General features: G+C 39.0%; 1 protein-coding gene across 3 annotated transcripts in view; it reads left to right on the top strand.

Moving 5' to 3' along the window:
- The window catches only part of hhex (hematopoietically expressed homeobox), a 28,107-nt gene that overhangs the window by 3,875 nt on the left and 5,735 nt on the right, over positions 1-18,497 (top strand). Inside the window, exons 2-5 of one of the 3 annotated variants that reach the window (XR_004655014.1) lie at positions 1,231-1,409; positions 2,938-2,988; positions 3,109-4,038; positions 8,934-8,943. Coding sequence is in view for 1 of the 3 variants with exons in the window: in XM_034860147.1 (XP_034716038.1) it covers positions 1,231-1,409; positions 2,938-2,988; positions 3,109-3,375 (497 nt within the window). In the remaining 2 variants the exon portion in view is untranslated. Of the gene's footprint in view, positions 1-1,230; positions 1,410-2,937; positions 2,989-3,108; positions 4,162-8,357; positions 8,398-8,933; positions 8,944-18,497 lie in introns of those variants that run through there. The other 2 variants (XR_004655015.1, XM_034860147.1) reach the window with 2 other exon arrangements.

Here is an 18,497-nt window from a genome sequence, read left to right on the forward strand (position 1 = left end):
ACCTTCCATAAAGAGCAGCGCGGCGGCTGCAGCCTATTGTTTGTTCCAGGCCATTAACTGGAGAGGAAGCCAGACAAGACAAAAACAGCCCTGATTACACTGCTGTGGCGTTTCTCTTACAGAAATCTGTTCAATAGTCATTTGAAACAACATGGAGAGCTATGCACTAATTCCTGGATCCTGTTCGTGTTAGACTTGCAGCTTAAGTAGGGGTTGGGGGGATACAAATCTAAAATTGTGTGTATTTGGATTTTTTTGTGATGATTTTGAGCATCGATTTTTTCCCCAGAATTGATTTTTTTTCCAACTAAATATACTGTAGGCTACCACTGACAGTGACTACATCATCCAAGAATACATGTTGTGTACTTCTTTACAAATGAAACAATGTCATAATAATAATGTATACTTTATTAGTCCTGCAAGGGGAAATTACAATTTACACACATTACACACAGGCCTGAACTACACACACATGCTCAGTACCTATACATAAATAGAGAAATAAATGTCACACTGACATTCTTTTAGAAAATAATTAGTTTTCATAAATGTCTACTGTATATGTCTCTAGAAGTGTATTCATTATTCAAATTATGAAAAATGAAAATTGCAATACTCAAATACTATTGGAATCACAATGGAAATCGAATCGGTACCCATGTCTCGTGAAAAAAATCGCAATGTGTAAATCTGAATCACAAAAGGATTTATTGCCAAGTAAGTAGCACTTACACAAGGAATTGGCCTTTTTTGGGGCATACATGAACTCATGAATATCAATATGAAAGAAACAAACATTACATACAGAAACAAATAACCCGTAACTATTCATATTTAGTAAAAAAGGCTAAATGGATGTGCAAATATTGTTGAGGGATGTACAGTATAGCCTAAAATATGCATGCAAAGGACAGGTAGATAGTCTGGGAGTGAGATTATATTTCAAATTGTAGATATTTCAAATTGACATTATGTAGGCCTACGCATATGTGAAGTTTTTCAATTGTTTATAAAGGTCAGAGAAGTGCAAAATATCTTTTAAAAAGGGTTTTGTCCCTCCCTTTTTCATCTAGGCTATACTTGTTGCTCTATCTATGCCTTTCTGTGTTACAGGTGCAAAAAAATATATATACTTGGTCCATTCACCAATCAGAAATGCCATAGATATCCTCAGATATTATGAGGCTAAATGTGGACTTTCAAACCTGTTTTCCTTCTTCTCTAAAGGGAAACCTCTGCTGTGGGCCCCCTTCATACAGCGGCCGTTACATAAAAGAAAGGGGGGCCAGGTCCGGTTCTCTAACGACCAGACGATCGAGCTGGAGAAGAAGTTCGAGACTCAGAAGTACCTCTCGCCTCCGGAGAGGAAGCGACTGGCCAAGATGCTGCAGCTCAGCGAGAGACAGGTGAGCAGCCTGGAGCTCACTTAGCAACTCCACACCACGTGGATTGACCTACATCCAACATTTTTTATGTTAAAAAAAAATGTAATTTATGTGTAAATGTATATAATATTACTTTTAGGCCAAGGACCCCTAAACTGAAAGATGGACAGAGAAGGGACCCCCGTACTATACAATTGAACTGCTTATTAGACTTGGATGAAAATGAATGGATATTATTATATTATGCAGATGTAACATTTTACTGTTAACATTTAGAAGGCATAGTGAACCCTGCATGGCCACTATAGTGGTTACCTTAGTAACCTTATCTTCAATGTTTGTATTAAAAATGTTTTTTTTTCTTCTTCTTTTTCTTACAAATAAGCCGTTTTGACTATTGCTTCTATTATGTTTGATTCATATTAACGTGTTGCATATATGTGGACATTGTAATTAAAAAAAATGTTACTTTCAAAAAGTCAGTATTTTTAACGTCATTTGGCGTTGAAAGTATTGTCTATTGACCGTGGGACGTCAATATTATAATATTATATAATATATATTAATAATAATATATAGGCTACAGTGTATTATAATGTTTTACCATCAGCTACTATATGCAGGCGGAAGCATTCAGTGGTAGCCCAAAGCGGGCGTCCGCCATTCGGAAGGTTGGGGGTTCGATCCCTGGCCATGGCTGGAAGACACTAGACCCCGAGTTGTTGTGTGTGTGTGTGTGTGTACAAATTGAGCAGGTGTCGCCTTATACGGAAACCTAGGCCGTAGTGTGTTAATGTAAAAGCACTTTGAACAGTTGTTAAGACTAAAAAAGCTCTGTGTGAAATCACATTCTTTTCTCTTTAGAGGAAAGACAACGCCTAAGCTACAACTGAGGCAGAATAGGAGACGAATTTGTCTTTACTAACTTTTTTAAACTCTTTTAACACACACACACACACACACACACACACACACACACACACACACACACACATAGGCCCGATAGACCAGAGCAGGGGTTCGGTGCTTTATCCATGGATAGCCTACCCCAGTGACCCGCATTGAGACATAGGCTATAAGATTCTAATGAGCAGTGGGGAAGTCTAAATAATTGACAGAAATAGCGTCACAATAAGCCCACTTTAACCGAATGGCCGAATCAACTAGGCCTATGGAAATCGAATGAAACCCGATCTCCAATGTGCTTAACCCTCAGTGTTGTCCTCGGGTCAGATTAACCCGTTTTCCCATATCAATGTTCTTTTTAATAACCTAAAATAACATGATTGGGGGAAAAAACGTTTAGAAAAGGGACAAATATTTAAGAAGATTTTTTTTTACAATATTGATAAAAAGCGTCTACAAAAGTGTTGATTTTCAATTTTGACGGGAAAACAACACAAGGGTTACATTTTTTGGATGAAAGCACAACAAAATCAAATTTAAACTGCGTGTAATTTTTGTGTGCTGTGTTGTCGTTTGATCGACACAGGAATTAAAAAAAAGGAAGATGTCTTTTGATAATTTTTTTTTTCATTTTGTCTTTCAGGTTAAAACCTGGTTTCAAAATCGACGAGCAAAGTGGCGAAGACTCAAACAGGTGAGAGAGGGATTAATGGCACAATTGATATAGTTCTTCATAGGTTATTCCTTTTATCAGCCATAGGCCTCACGATGATTACATTTCACTCATCAACAATCTATTATCAATTTGCATCAGGAAAATCCTCAGGGGGGTAAGAGGGAAGTGGAGGACGAGAGTCCCGCCGGGAGAAGTAACAAAGGAGACGAGACGACCGAGCTTTCCGGGATCCAGAACCCGGAGCAGAGGCACACAGTCCCGGCTTCGGATCTGGCGCAGGCGGGCCGCTGCGTGCGCCCCGTGTCCCCACATCACGCGCACACCGAGCTGGACTCCGACGTGTCGGATGACACAGACCAGGAGCTGGACATAGAAGACGACGACGACTACACACTGAACCCATAGTTGGCACACTGGATGCACCCGGGGTGGCTGTGGCTCAGGGAGAGCGATCACAGGGTTGCTGGTTCGATCCCTGACCCTGCAGTCCCTTCGGGCACTGGACACTGAACCCCGAATTGCTCCTCGCACCATGCGTTTACGCACCATGCGTCGGTGCTTAAACGTGTGTGAATGGTAATCTCACACACCTTGTACGTCGGCCACAGTGTATTTGAACGTGTGTGATGAATATGAACGTGTGTGGCTGGTGAACGGTGCCTGTAGTATGTAAAAGCGCTTCGAGTAGTCATCAAGACTTGAAAAGCGCCATATCCGGTCCATTGGCCACGTTTACGCGGACATTCGGAGCTGGATGATGAAGATCACTGACACTTGCTCTTTCAACTTCACTTCAGTCTTTTAACGCCAGAATGCCAGCTTGACAGACTATTCCTGATGTAATATTACATTATAAAATCAGTCCCAAAAAAACTACATTTCACCATCTTCCAGTGCCTTTCACACAGGACTGTCTTATCTCTATTGGACACTTTTCTGTTTGTATATAATAATGCATAGCACTCTGCTGTATTCGTGTTTATTGTGTGTATGTGTGTGTGTCGATCACTGTAAATGAACAGTAGAGATGACTTTCTGCTGTGCTGTATGTCGTCTGGGATGATAAACGTTCAGGTCTTTGGGCCGTTACCTTCAATTTTGATGTTCCATTAATAATCAAATGTAGCGCAAATTATGTTTTGTTGTGTGATGTATAATAAACTATTTTTGTGGTAAGAACACATTTTGGAATTTGGAACAGCTGGATATTGACTGTGAATTATTTGGCATTTATTGCACATAGAAAATATTAACTCGACAAATAAGTAGGGTCATGTTTTGAATTGGTGACCATCTATAACTGGATGGAAATTGAAATGACAGATTAAAATAAATCAATCACTTGACATAAATAATAGTAGGCCTAGGCCATTTATTGAAAAATAAGAACCAATGGGGCTTCAGCCTAGAGCTGGGATCTATTGATCTGTTGGGAATATCTATTGATATTATATCGATATCGTGATATGAGACTTTGTTTCGTTTTGTTTATTTTACACGTGCCCATTGTATATTTAAACACAATTTCATGAGGCACAATTATCAAGTACAGGCCGCGTGAAATGGGGACCCCCCTAATAAGATATGGGGACCCCCCCAATAAAATACTAAAAGCTAAAAGCGGACCCGATAAAACTTCTAGATATCATCTCAGATTTTGGATATCGTTACATTGTAATATCGTTTAAAGGCTGCGTTACAGTAAAGTGATGTAATTTCCTGAATTTACCAGTCTGTTGTAACTGTTCTATTATTTGCCTTTACCCACTTATATCCACATTACTGATCATTATTTATCAAAAATCCCATCGTGTAAATATTTTGTGAAAGCACCAGTCAACACTACAATATCGTTTGGGTATCAATATCGAGGTATTTGGTCAAAAATATCGTGATATTTGATTTTCTCCATATATCGCCCTAGCCTTTTATAAGACGAATTACCTTTGGTAATAGACTAATTGAAATTAGAGCCTAAAATAAAAGGGAAACCAAATCAATATATTGTTGTCATATTTTATTGTAAGCACAAGTAAAAAAGAAAAAAAAGAAGAGTGACGTATACAAGCCTAAGTTAAAGCTTGCTGTAATAGGCAATGTCTTTGTCTTTATAATAGTGCCATATAAAATAAAATAACCAAAATAGAAGAAATATAAATTATTTGAATTAGTTCGATGGGTTTAATTTGATCCTGTTGTTAATTTTGATTTTTTATTATATTATTTAATCAGATACCAATACAACTTTATTAGATTCCTCCTCACAATTAAAATTTGACATTAACGAACGATTGTGATTTCAGAAAAGTGTCGTTAATATAAGCAAAGTTACTGACACTACAATTTAGCCCCTTTATGATACATTTATAAAACTGAAACATTACTATGTAATCAGAAATTCTACATCCTATTAGGTCTCTGTAAGTGCATCAGAGTGTCTTTAATAACATTTTAAAACTAAAAAGTAATCAGTAGATCAATGTGGAATATGCTTGCATTACATAATTTACAACAGTGCATATCGAGTATATACTTTGTTTAATTTGAAATTTACCACTTCAATAGTATTTCTGCTCTATTTCTTTTTAGAAGATCATTTTTTTTTAAAAGGCTAAATTGTGATTTACAGGTGACATCATGCCCTAAAGAAATTCCAAAAAGAAGAAGACTTTTTTTGAATGCATTCAGTTTTTTCAATATTATAATATCAATATTTGGGTATTAGCAACAACCCACTTAACTTACATAACAAAAACCACATGATGTTGAACCCCAATCTCTTTTTTCAAACTCCAATTTTGAATCTTTTATTAGTTATTTATAAAAAAAATAAACAGACAATACAAAGAGCGCCATATAAGTGGGGGAAAACATGCAAATACAACCCCCCCCCCCACACACACACACACACACACACACTTTCCCTCGTCCCACAAGGCTCTGGAAGAAAAAGCATGCAACAATAAAAACAATTAATTCAATTCAGTTGTATTTAAAGTGTCAAATAAGAACAAGGGACCCATATACAGATATAGAGAAATATGATTCTTAATAATTATAGCAGTGGGTACGATGAACAGTGGCAGGTATAGAAACAATGAAGATATGACTATAAATACTAGTTGTAGTAGTTTAGGGTGTAGCAGGGCATGGCAGGGCGACAGTTCTCTTCAGTAAGGAATCTGATGATCTTGAGGTACACTGCACTTGTAGAATTTCTTTTTCGGTCAAGTTTTTAGGAGCTTACATTTTTTACATCCTAGTTTTGCCGAACTTTTAAAAGTTAAATGTCCAATGTTAACGATGCCAACCCGGCCATTGCTCTCCATTCTGCTGTTTCACTGCCTTCTGATTTTCTGAAGAATCAAAGGCAGCCCCAGATTAGCAAACAGTTTAGTCCATGTCAATGGTCGTCCCATCACCACATTCAACATCAAATAGCTTATCATTGAGTTCTCATGCAAACACTGTGGGAGTTTTTCAGTAAGTAGATTAGGTTAATGATTGAGTGAACCCTCAGAATGGCAGGGCCAGCAGGAAGATACCAGGGGCTGATTGATAGCGATACAATACGATCACAGTACTTTTTAATATAAGGGACCATCACGGTAGACTGACAGTCAAAGTGGCAGCGAATTGGAGTCTCATAGGGAAATATTATAATATCACTGGGGTGTTTTTAAGGATTAAAGCTTGTTGCTCTCATAACCTTGTTTGTACATTACTGAGGTTCAATGGCCGCACACATACGCGACTATTCCAAAACTAACAGTACACACATTGATCTTAGCCTCTGTATTGTGCAATGGTTCACAAATTGTGCTGGTAAAGTCAACATTTGAAGAAATAGTCACACAGTTGGTGGGTGAAATGTTCAGCAGATAGCCGGTTGATTCCAAAGTGCCCGTCTGACCTGGTCAATTCACTCACACACACACACACACACACACACACACACACACACACACACACGCACGCACACACACACACACAAATGTCTTGTTGATGAATAATGTCAACAAAGATCGTAATTCAAGTCACTTCATTGTCATTTCTGCAATATGTGCCAGACATGCAGAGCAATTGAAAATATGCTTGTCTCCGACCCACGGTACAATAAGGACACATACAACAAGTATAATATAAAAAAGATAAGAAATACTCACAAATATGAATAGAAAAAGATAAGTTATATATGCAATACAGTAATGTAAGGCAAAATCAAACTGTACAGAAAATTACAGAAAAAGACAGTGAAATGTGCAATATAAAAGGAAGAGTTCCTGAATGTCTACACATAGTGCCTTTTGACCTAGTGTCCTGAGAAAACTGTTGTTATGATTTCATGCTATAATTAAAATTGAATTGACGAGGAACAGTTTAGGCCACCATGAAAAAGGAAACCAGTTTTCTTTTACATGTTGACATGTAGATGCCTTCATCAGTTACTGTAATATTCTAAAACCACAGGTTGATATAGGCAATGAATACAAACAATACGTCAAGCATACAGTAATTTTTACAAATATTGTGGAAGCTATCAGGGAAACTGGTGAATCAGAATAAACATGTCATGTTCTGTTCAAAAAGTCCCTTCGATTACAACAATATTCATATATGTAACAGCAAACGCGTTTTCAGTAAAAAGTAATGCCGTCTGGATTTTTTATTTTCATGAATGTATCTGGAATGTTAATGAATGTATTTGCAAAACATTCCCAATGTGTTTCATTAGTTTATACTATACTATCTGTTTAGGCGTTTTGAAGCTCTTAGAAATGGTAAATACTGAGTACAACATAAGAAGTGTCTTTCTTTTCTTTCTTTTGTCAAATCATAACTTCCTAAACTTAAACCGTACCTCAACCTTTCCACTCAGAATCCAATCAATAAATCCCTTGCATAGACCAAAAAGAACTTGTGATACTCATCTCTCACATCATACTCATCAAACACAGTGGCTCCTACCGAAGATGTAAATCTATACAAACAATTCAGTTCAGTTCAGTTCAAGACAACAAAAGCCTCTTTTTCATCCTTGTATGCACCAAAACATTGTAGACCACGTTGCCGCTACCAGTGTATAAAATGCAGAAGTGACAGAATTGCTCTGACCAACTTATTGTAACCTAATCAAAACCCTGGAAAATGGAGCCAGTATAATCCTTAACCATGAAGCACTTAAAGCAACTTTTCAGCTCAACAGATGCTGATCTGGGGGGCGCAAAGTACTTTATTTCTCTGCAGCTGTTATCACAAGTTAACCATTCTGATATTCAGCTGAGATTCTGACCAGGGATCAGAGACTTTATATCACCTCTTTAATAGGATGAAACCCTCATAGATAGGCAGGACAGTATTACCACAGCTCACTAACAATCTATTAGGTGTGTGTGTGTGTGTGTGTGTGTGTGTGTGTGTGTCCTTGTGGCATTGGTGGAAACAAGTTAATGTGTGGTTATATTTGAACGACTGAGGAATGTGTTGACTGTTGACCTTGGCCAAATGGAAGCCATTATCTCCCCCCGCTGAGCCCTCCCTCCTCCACTGAACTGATAAATTAATGAGAGAAAACAGTGCTTACATCGATACTGGTGTCGCCAGCAGCCACAGAGACACATAAGGGGGGGGGGGGGGGGGGGGGGGGCGAAGAGGAAACAGAGAGACAGGCATTGAGAAACACAAATATCAGGATATCAGAACGGCAAATGATCTTAAAGCGCTGGGGATGCAAGATGAGAAAAACTTTAAAAAAGTACGATTCATTTCAGCATTATATGACTAGACGTATTCATTTGGAAACATAGAAGAAACAAACATTACAAAAACAATTTGGCACAATTATAAGCAATGGGAATGCACAAAAACAGAAAAAGTTGAACATAAGCATGCATTAATGTCTTTAACAATGTTGTTACAAAATGCAGTGATTTTTGGCCGGGTTAGGGCAATTGGTAGAGCAGGTGCACATAGGTAGAGGTTTACTCCTACCTTTGGTTTGAGCTCAACCTGCAAACCTTTGTTGCATGTAATTCCTGCTCTTTCTCACCTTTCATGTCTTCAATTGGGAAAAAAAGGCCTAAAAATGCCCTAAGAAATAATCTTTACATGTCTATATACGCATTGATGTGACCTATGATGGTACACTGGAGATCCAGAGTTCTCGCAAGTCACGCAGGCATCGAGTAATGCTGCTCATTAACTATGCCCCTGTAGCCGAGCTGCACCAATCACATTGGTGTATCTGGTGTAGGCGGGGCCAAAGGTGAGCTGAACAGATGACGACAGTTTGATCTGCCAGTTAGCTCCGCTGGTTGCTAAGCGTACTGGGCTCTGGATACATCACACTGTGCATTGATGTGATTGGTCGTAGTGTTATCCAATTGCGTGCGGGGAGATTTTCAAACTCGCGCTTGTTGCCGCCCCTAGAGGTGGTCCATTTTCATTACTCAGTGACAGACCCTGGGGTGGAAGTAGCTCAGTCCGTAGCGAGTTGGGTTGGGAACCAGAGGGTCACTGGTTCAAATCCCCGTATGGACCAAAAAAGTTGGTAGCGTGGATTGGTGGCTGGAGAGATGCCAGTTCACCTCCCGGGCACTGCCAGGTGCCCTTGAGCAAGGCACCGTACCCCCCCAGACCGCTCAGGTCGCTGGTTCAGCTGGCAGCCCACTCACTCTGACAAATCTCTCCATGTACAGTGCATGTATAGGTCCTGAGGATGTGTGTGTATTTCAGGCCCATGTGTGAGTACTAACAAAAGTGTGTACACAAAGTGTAGTGCAGTAATTTCCCCATTGGGGACTAATAAAACAAATTATCTCATTTTATCTTTCAGAAATGGGTCTGGATTTCCAGACTACTATGATGGTGCATAACAGTAATAATAACGATAATGACAATAATAATGGTGACACTTGGGATGATCACATGTGATTAGTCTAAGATCCATCACTACCAATGAAGTGACTACTGTTGGTGTTGGGTGAAGGAACCACTTAGGTCAGCAGAGACACACAATACGTTAATAAATGACACAAATACCCAGAAAATAAAACCCACATATAAAGAAACTGTACAAAAGCATACAATAATGCAAATTACAAGTACACTGATGGATAGAAGAGTGGATGAAGGACTTAGTACATTGGTTGCTTTAGTAGTGTAGAGCAGTGGTTCTCAAGCTCTTTTGGATAATTTGAACAGTTTGAAAAGCCATGTACCCCCTAACAGCCCGAATAAAATAAAAAGTTAGTATTAAGAGGAACAATACAGCGATGTTAACGAAAGATTAACTAAACAATAGCCTTGTACCTGGAAAACATTAAAATGCTAATAAAAAAATGCAAAAAACTTGGAAACGAAGGTAGAAAGAAAGAAGTAAGGCAAGAATAAGTTGAAAATAGAAACAAAAACTTTGAAAAAAAAGACACAATTTTCAAAAAAGCAATGAAAACTTTTGAAAAAATCACAGTAGAAAGAAAGAAGGCAACACAAAGGCGGCTAAGGTGACAAAAAAAAATCCTAAAAGTGAGATAAACTTTGAAAAAAAGGACAAAAATTTAAAAAAACAACTAACTTGGAAAAGACAATATAATTGTAACTATATCCTTGTAACTAAAAAACATTTGGAAAAAAAAAACAATCTTATTTACACATACAAAACACACACATACACATCATTGATATTGAGTGCGTCTATACCATAAAATACAATAAAAAAACGTTTTTGGTTTTTTATATTTTTTGCTTACTGTAATAATTTAAAGTCACATTAAACTTTCTTATCCCACAAGGGGAAGTTCATGGGGTCTTGCACATCTCCTTAAAAGAAGAGAAACACTTTAAAATATGTTAATATGCTCAATACACACACACACACACACACACACACACACACACACACACACACACACACACACACACACACACACAGGAGCCAACTATAACACTGCAGCCTGGGACCATTTAGTCATGTGTACACCTCTCAGTGCAGAGGACCTAGGAGTTAAATTGGCCATGTACTGATTGGTGTTGAAAGAGAACAAACAGCTTTCTGAAGACTTGTAATGATGAAAAATGTTTCTGGGTGAACCATGAGGGAACGAATGAGCTTCTCTACCATTAACCCGCCATGAGGAGAAAGAGTGTGAAGCTTTTCAAATGGACTATTATTTTATTATGGTTCACATTTTGGTACATTTCTGTCTGTTGCGTTTGAACTTCACGTTGTTAGTGTACAGGGACAATGTCATTGTAACATACAGTATAAAAAACATTGATTAAAAAGCGTAAACAAAAGTGTTGACTTTCAATTTTGCGGGAAGACAACACGAGGGTCAAGGGCCACATCGGAAATGACTATCACAATTAGGGTCAGACATGTTTAGATTATTGACATGCTTTTATTTAACAAAAAAGTAAATTCACTTTTTATTATTGCATGTCTCATGTGGCTCACAACAACCTGAGTATCATAAAACTTTCTGTGGGGAATTCTGAGTCGCAAAGTCGGGCCAAAATTAGAAGTAAACCAAAAATGGAAAGGGGGCCGGATTAAAATTTGCAAGGGCCAGGATTTTACCCCCCGGGCCTTGAGATTGACACATGCCGTGGAAACTTGCCTTTCACTACATATTCCATATGTACGGGAATGTAACTTGAGTGATTTAGTTTTGCATGACATCACTAGAACATAGTACACATACATAGTCTAGTACTGGCTGAGTAGTACTCCCAATAAACAGTGATCTGCCGTTGATGTGTAAAATTAGTGGACTTCTCCTTTCAAAGTGATACTGTCCCCACTTTAACAGTGCCAGCTGAGTTGACAGACTTTCAAGTGAGACGCTGCCGACACCAGTGCTGGAAACAAAGAAGTGAAACCAGTGTGTGCTCCAAAGAAAAAAGGAATGTGCATGTCAGCAGGGCTGCAGCCCATGGCAAAGCTTTTACCATACACTACACTTCCAGGCTAGAAAATGCTGCCTCAGGTCAAGGGCCCACCAGCCTTGCAAGACAACATGGATGAAGCAGAGACATGTAGACGGTGACATGGCTAGCCAGATGTTAATCTGATTGGAATATGTTGCCACCTCTGATTTGGGAGCATGGCCGTGAAGAATCTTGTGAAGAACGGCCAGGCAAGTTAGCTTGAGCAAGAAACACTCTGCAAGCTGTTAGAGAGAAATATTTTTTTTTCCTTTGAATGCTGCAGACTTTAGGAAACCTCAATGTTCAGTTGAAAACCCAGATCACCCGGCTAGCACCAAGAGCCATGAAAATCATGGTAGACAGCATGGTTAGACAGCATCTCATATTCCAGGCTGTCTTTGACAATACTATCCTCAGGCAGGCCCAGAAGATCATTTCAGACCCCACCCATGTCCTCCACACTGAGTACCAGCTTCTCCCTTCAGGCAGACGCTTCCCCCGGTGCAGACTCAACCACTTTAAGAACTCATGATAATCATTTGTCCCCCTGAAATGCTACTTTTATCTCAATCACGCATGTGCATTTCTATTACCAGGAGTTGATGTTGATGAGGCAGCTTACCCTCACTGCACATATTATGAATATTATGATGTGTTGTACATTGGGCAGCGTGCAATTTTGTTGGCTAGTCATGTCTATGCAGACTCAGAGTGATGCAACGGTCTATGTCTGTGTACTTTATGTATGTTTCTATGTATGTTTCTATGTATGTATGCACTATGTTGTGTTGAATTCTTCAAACAGCCAACATTGTTCACTTATCCTTATCATGTATCTTATCTTTGCCCAAAGCTGTTAAAAAAAAAACCCTCTACTGCCCATTTTAATTACCCAAATTAACCCTAACTTAATAAAGTAGCATTTTTGATCACACACTTTCATCAGTATCATTGTCGATTATTGATCATCCTTTTATTCAAATGAATTTCTCTATTTGGTACTCCTCCATACATTCACCTTGAACGTTCAGTCTATCAGCCTGTCTTTGTTCAGCGTCCCATCTGGTGAGTCAACAGTGAAGCCTGGAGCTGTCCCAGAAACCACTTACTGTGTGTGTGAAAAGGATCCACATCAAGACATTAATCCCCAAAACAATAATCCAATAGATAATGCGCGAGGGAGGCCATTTGAAGCAATGGAAAACAGGAGAGGGAGCGAGGGGGCCTGGCAGAAGAGAGATTCATTCCTCCGGCAGCTAAGGAGATATCACTCACCGATTCATGGGTGCACTCAAGTGTACTATTTGCTTTTCAATTAGGCCATATCCAAATGGAAGATAGGGAGGTTTTAAAAGTATTAACATGCTAGTTAAAAGAGTACAGGATTTTCTGCCTCACCATCCAATTTAGATAGAGTCCATCTGAACGATTAGCTGCTCAAACAAACTGCCCTGTCACAGCACACACACTGATAATAAATAGTTAGGGCCAAATTTGGCAAACATCCGACTGAATTAAGGTGCTATTAGGAGACATCTAAGTGACATTTTAGGAACAATATGAAAGGACATGTAAGGGTGGCTACTGGCAAATATAATTTTCCATTGTGATAAGATCGGAAAAGTCAGGCTTCGTAATCAACTAGAAAAAATTATATTCCCATTATATGATTTTAATGTAATGTATTTAAGTCTTTAAGTGTGAAAAGCTACCAGTGAAGAGGAATTATTACTATATTGAACCAACACAGACATCTCCATAATTTATTGAGGCTTACAACACAATTACTTTGATATTTATCGTAATGTGCAAGATTAAATATTAAAAAACCTTGTGTAGTGCGCCCGGGAAGCACAGTTGGTAGAGCGCGCGCCCATATATAAAGGATTACTCCGGTTTGACTCCCACCTGCGGCCCTTTGCTGCATGTCATTGCCCCCCCTCCTCCCCTTTTATGTCTTCAGTCCTGTCGAATAAAGGCCTTAAAATGTCCCAAAAATTAAATTAAACAAATAAAATACTTGTAGTAACTCATGAACTAGTCACTCATGAATACTTAGACGGAAAAGAACAAGCTAACAAATATAGTAATAATAAAATAACAATAATAATAATAATAACTTTTGTTTTTCAGTTTCAAGCATTAGATTGACACTACTGTAGCATACATGAAATACATGTTCAAATTTGTATATTGTGTTTGATCAGATCTCTTTAAAATCAGATATATTTGACTGAGAAGACAAACAAAATGTACCTGAAATTCATGTAGTATTTACGCATATGATATGAAATTAGCGGCAATGTCAGAAATCCAACCTAGCATGGGCATGGCAGCATGAACATGTTAGGTGGCCTGATGAAAAATTGAGCTTTAGGGACCCTACTGAAAACCCTGCCGAAACACTTGTGACTTCTGCACTGTGATGCTTTCATTGTTATGATCATGAACTCGTCAGTTTTTCCATAACTGCGCACAGTGCACACAGCAGACTATGGCTACTTCATTATAAGACAGGGACCCAGAGATGAACCATTACTCCTACATGGGTTTTAAATTCGTTTTATTCCCAATTGATTATCAAAAGTGTGTCAAGAGCTGGTGCTGATTTAATTAAATACAACATTACCAAGGACTATGCGCCAATATTATCAGCCGACATTGGGCATTTCCAGATCTAGCTGCATCGTCATTTATAATGGCAGATTAAAAAAAAAAAAAAAAAATGTAATACTCATTCGTCAGAATCTTTATGTCAACAAACAAACGTAACAGATAAAAGAACATTTAAAAAACAAAAACGTACGTTCAACAATGTTATGAGTGCTGCCGTTGCATAGTTTGTCCACCTGAGGACGCTCTGCAATGTCCCTGTTGTTGTTTTATTTATCAGAACTTTAATATATTTTGATGTTCCTATGTTCTGTTGTGACGTAAAAAAACTTATTATTATATTATTTTAGTGAGAATTCATAATTCTCATATTTCTAAAAGTTTAATCTATTATTTTATATCTATCTATCTATCTATCTATCTATCTATCTATCTATCTATCTATCTATCTATCTATCTACCTGTCTATTTATCTATCCATCTAATTAACTACAAATAACTAATGTTAAGGAAATCTGTTTATGTTTTGTGATGCGTTTCTGGATTTTTTTTTCAAAAAATTTTGATTTTTAAACAAATTTAAACATTCGTATTGGTATTGGCCTTAAAAATTGGTCAGGCTCTAACATGATGTCATGATTAGGCAATGTTTGGTTTCCACAGATTCCATGAGTTATTTGTATGGAGGAGCTAAACATGGTTGTAGTCCCTTTTACATGTACAATCTGTAAGGTTAAAAGGAAGGAAAAAAATAAAATGGAATCTGTAACATAGCCGGCTGTTGAAGTGATGGTTCTTTATCATTCAGACAAATGAAGCTCAGCACAAGTTCATTCCGCAAGACTGCTATGCTTCACATTTCTATCTTTCCTAACCTAATCAGCTGTATTGTCATCAGTTGAATGTGCGTGTTAACTCTTTCCGTAGTGCCATAAAGAGCCAGTTTTACAATCATCGCAGAAACATCAAATCATACATCTCATTCTGGCCTCTCTGCACACACAAAGCCAGTATTGTATTGTCTGGAATGTCAGAGGAAACGGATCAAAAGTGTGTCTCGAGTCTTATCAGCCAGTCATTGTTGTACAGTGAAGCTTTTCTATAACCAGCACTGATTACAGCAGTTACACTTTAAAAGCACAAACGTATAGATTTACAAGTTACGTGGGAGCCATTGGAAGGGGTGTGATGGGTCTGAGCTCCCAAACAAGCAATGAAATCACACATCTGTGTGTGTGTGTGTGGGGGGGGGGGGGCGCAGATACATTGACAACAACCATTTAATCCCAAATAATGCAGGTTTCAGTGTATTTAGTAATATTTACCTTAAAGAGATTACAAGGGGTCTCCAAAAGAACTAAGCAACATTGTTACAAAGGGTTACGCTAAGACTTACCTCCATGATTCCCTCCAACACACCTGCAATGTCACAACGCCCCCCCCCCACACACACACACACACGTCACGTGTCAGCACTTGTCCTCTCAGCTGACCACTCAAAAGACCCTCTCGTTACAACCGTATTCTATTACCGTTATCATTATATCATATTGCACCAACTACTGTGTGCCTGCTGAGCCGTAACCGCACATCCAACCCATTTAACTGCACCCAACTCCAACGTTAGTTATTTTAGAGACCCACACAAAGTGGAGATTGTGGACTGGAACGCTGTCTATGACACAATTTAAGGATCGTTTCTGCATTTCCTTGAATTCATAATAGTTAATGTTGCATGTAATGAAACACAATGATGATAGGTCCTTAAAGGAAGGAGACACAAGTACTAGTTCCTCATTGTGAATTACAGTAAAAATGATGTCATGATTAGTCAATGTTTGGTTTCCACGGATTCCATGATTTATTAGATCCGGAGGAGCTAAACATGACTGTAGTCCCCTTTTAAAATAAATCTGCAACAATGCCGGCTGTTAAAGGGAAACTTTACAGTTTTTTTTTTAGCTTAATTCACCCTAAAGTGCCCGTATTATTCTCATTTTCAGGTTCATGAGTGTTTTTTGAGGTTGTACCAGAATTGGTTTACATGGCTTAATTTTAAAAAAAACACCATATTTTTGTTGTACCGCACATTACAGATACTGTTTTCACCCTGTGTGTTTGGGTTTCTGTTTCACCTACAGAGTGAGACATCTCACTTCTATCCTATCTTTGTTGGGCGTGGCACATGCTCAGTAGCTAGGTAAGATCCCAGCTAGATAACTCTTTCTCCAACTTTGGTCAGTCCAAGGCAGGATTAGATGGGAGACTCCTTCTAGACGAGGGCCACTTGTGGAAAAACCTGCAGAACAGGCACAGGAAGTAGTTCTTTTGGAGATTACGGTCAACTAGTGGCTGTTAGAGCAGTGTGTTGCCATTGAGAACGAGCTAGCATGCTATGGATAGCCACCTGAAGAACTTGAACACCTCACCCAGAGACTGAAGACAGAGGACATTCACAAACCGGATCTCATTTAAAACAGCATGGATGTTTTTTTTCCAAGTTTGTATGCGTGTGGAAGCACCGGAGACACAAAATAAATCCCCAAATCCCAGAAAAAGGTTTTTTTTCCATAATATGGTCACTTTAAATGAACAGATTTGGAGTCATTGGAATGACTTTTTTTGTTGTTGTTGTTGTCAATGGTGGTCATCCTGTTCCCCCATAGCACCTGTGAGCGGAAAAACCACCCTGGCAACTTTCGGCCACAGCACCACAAAGTATTGCAATTTTTATAAAGTATTATAAAGTAATGTGACAAATTGCTTCACACCACTGCACACATATGCCCGTTCAGGAACCAGCTAACAAGGTAGCAGTGAAGTTTTTCACACTATCGGAAAGCATTGTCGGAGGAATAGTGAAAGAGGAAACAGCAGACTGACCGAGGGAGGAGTCAGACACAGGTAAGCATAGGAGCTGCCGATTATCCATTCCGAAGCTGTAGGGGGCTCTATAGAGAAACCTTCGAGCAAAAAGCAGGACTATGGAGAAACTTGCAAACCTGAAATCTGTTCCACTCTTTGATGCTGTCCATTGTCATACCAGACAAAGTCGATGCGACCCTCCTCCACCCCGTTCACCCCCGCACCCATCTTTATCGTGCACCCAGGGTTCCTCCACCAGAATCCCCGCTTCACATCACTTCCTTCCAGATCTTCCGACTTCCTTTATCCCATCACCACCTCCACCAGTCTCTAGACTTGGGGGAGATATTGCTATCCAACCACGGCATCTATACCCCTTATAATTTCACATAGCCAAAGAATCTCAACATACCGTATTGAACCTAATTTCACCCAAGAGGACACTCCTAATTGAAATGGCTTTATTCAAACATGACAGGACATGACAGGAGGGAGCAGTGTTAGAAAGTAACGATGATGAAAGTGAAATGTGTTTTCTGTTCTCTCCCAGACGGCATCAGTGATGGATTTATTTTGATGAGAAAGCCAATGAACATGAGCCTGACATGTACATTGGCAATGGCCATCCCATTTGCAAAACCATGTGCACGTCTCAAAAGGGCTTAGATGTCACGTGTGATGTTACTGCTCCAGTCCAGCTGCAATTCACATCTGTTTAAGGAGCATTATGACTTCATATCTGCGTGTATCTGTAATCACTTACAGCCTCAATGTGTACGGACGTATGTGTAGCGGTATGTATGAATAGGATAAACGCAGCTTGAATCTAGTTTTACAGTGTTGAGTAGCAGCTCTTATCATCCCCTCATAGAGACAAACAGACCTAAATGATCCAGTTATAAGCTTTCATCGATCTGCTGCCGGTCGTTTTATGACATGCTTGCACTGTTGTTCCCATCCCACACCATTGATTTTTACAGCCTGTGTTAACAGCAGGACCCCTTGTAAAAGGGCCTCAGTCCACAGCAATGTATTGCACAGGTTGTGTGTGCATGTGTGTGTTCGTGCCTGTGTGTGTTCAATGATATGGTGATAATCCCAGATCAATGAGAGATAAT

The sequence above is a fragment of the Etheostoma cragini genome, chromosome 21 (genome assembly GCF_013103735.1).
Source record: "Etheostoma cragini isolate CJK2018 chromosome 21, CSU_Ecrag_1.0, whole genome shotgun sequence".
Taxonomy (NCBI): Eukaryota; Metazoa; Chordata; class Actinopteri; order Perciformes; family Percidae; genus Etheostoma; species Etheostoma cragini.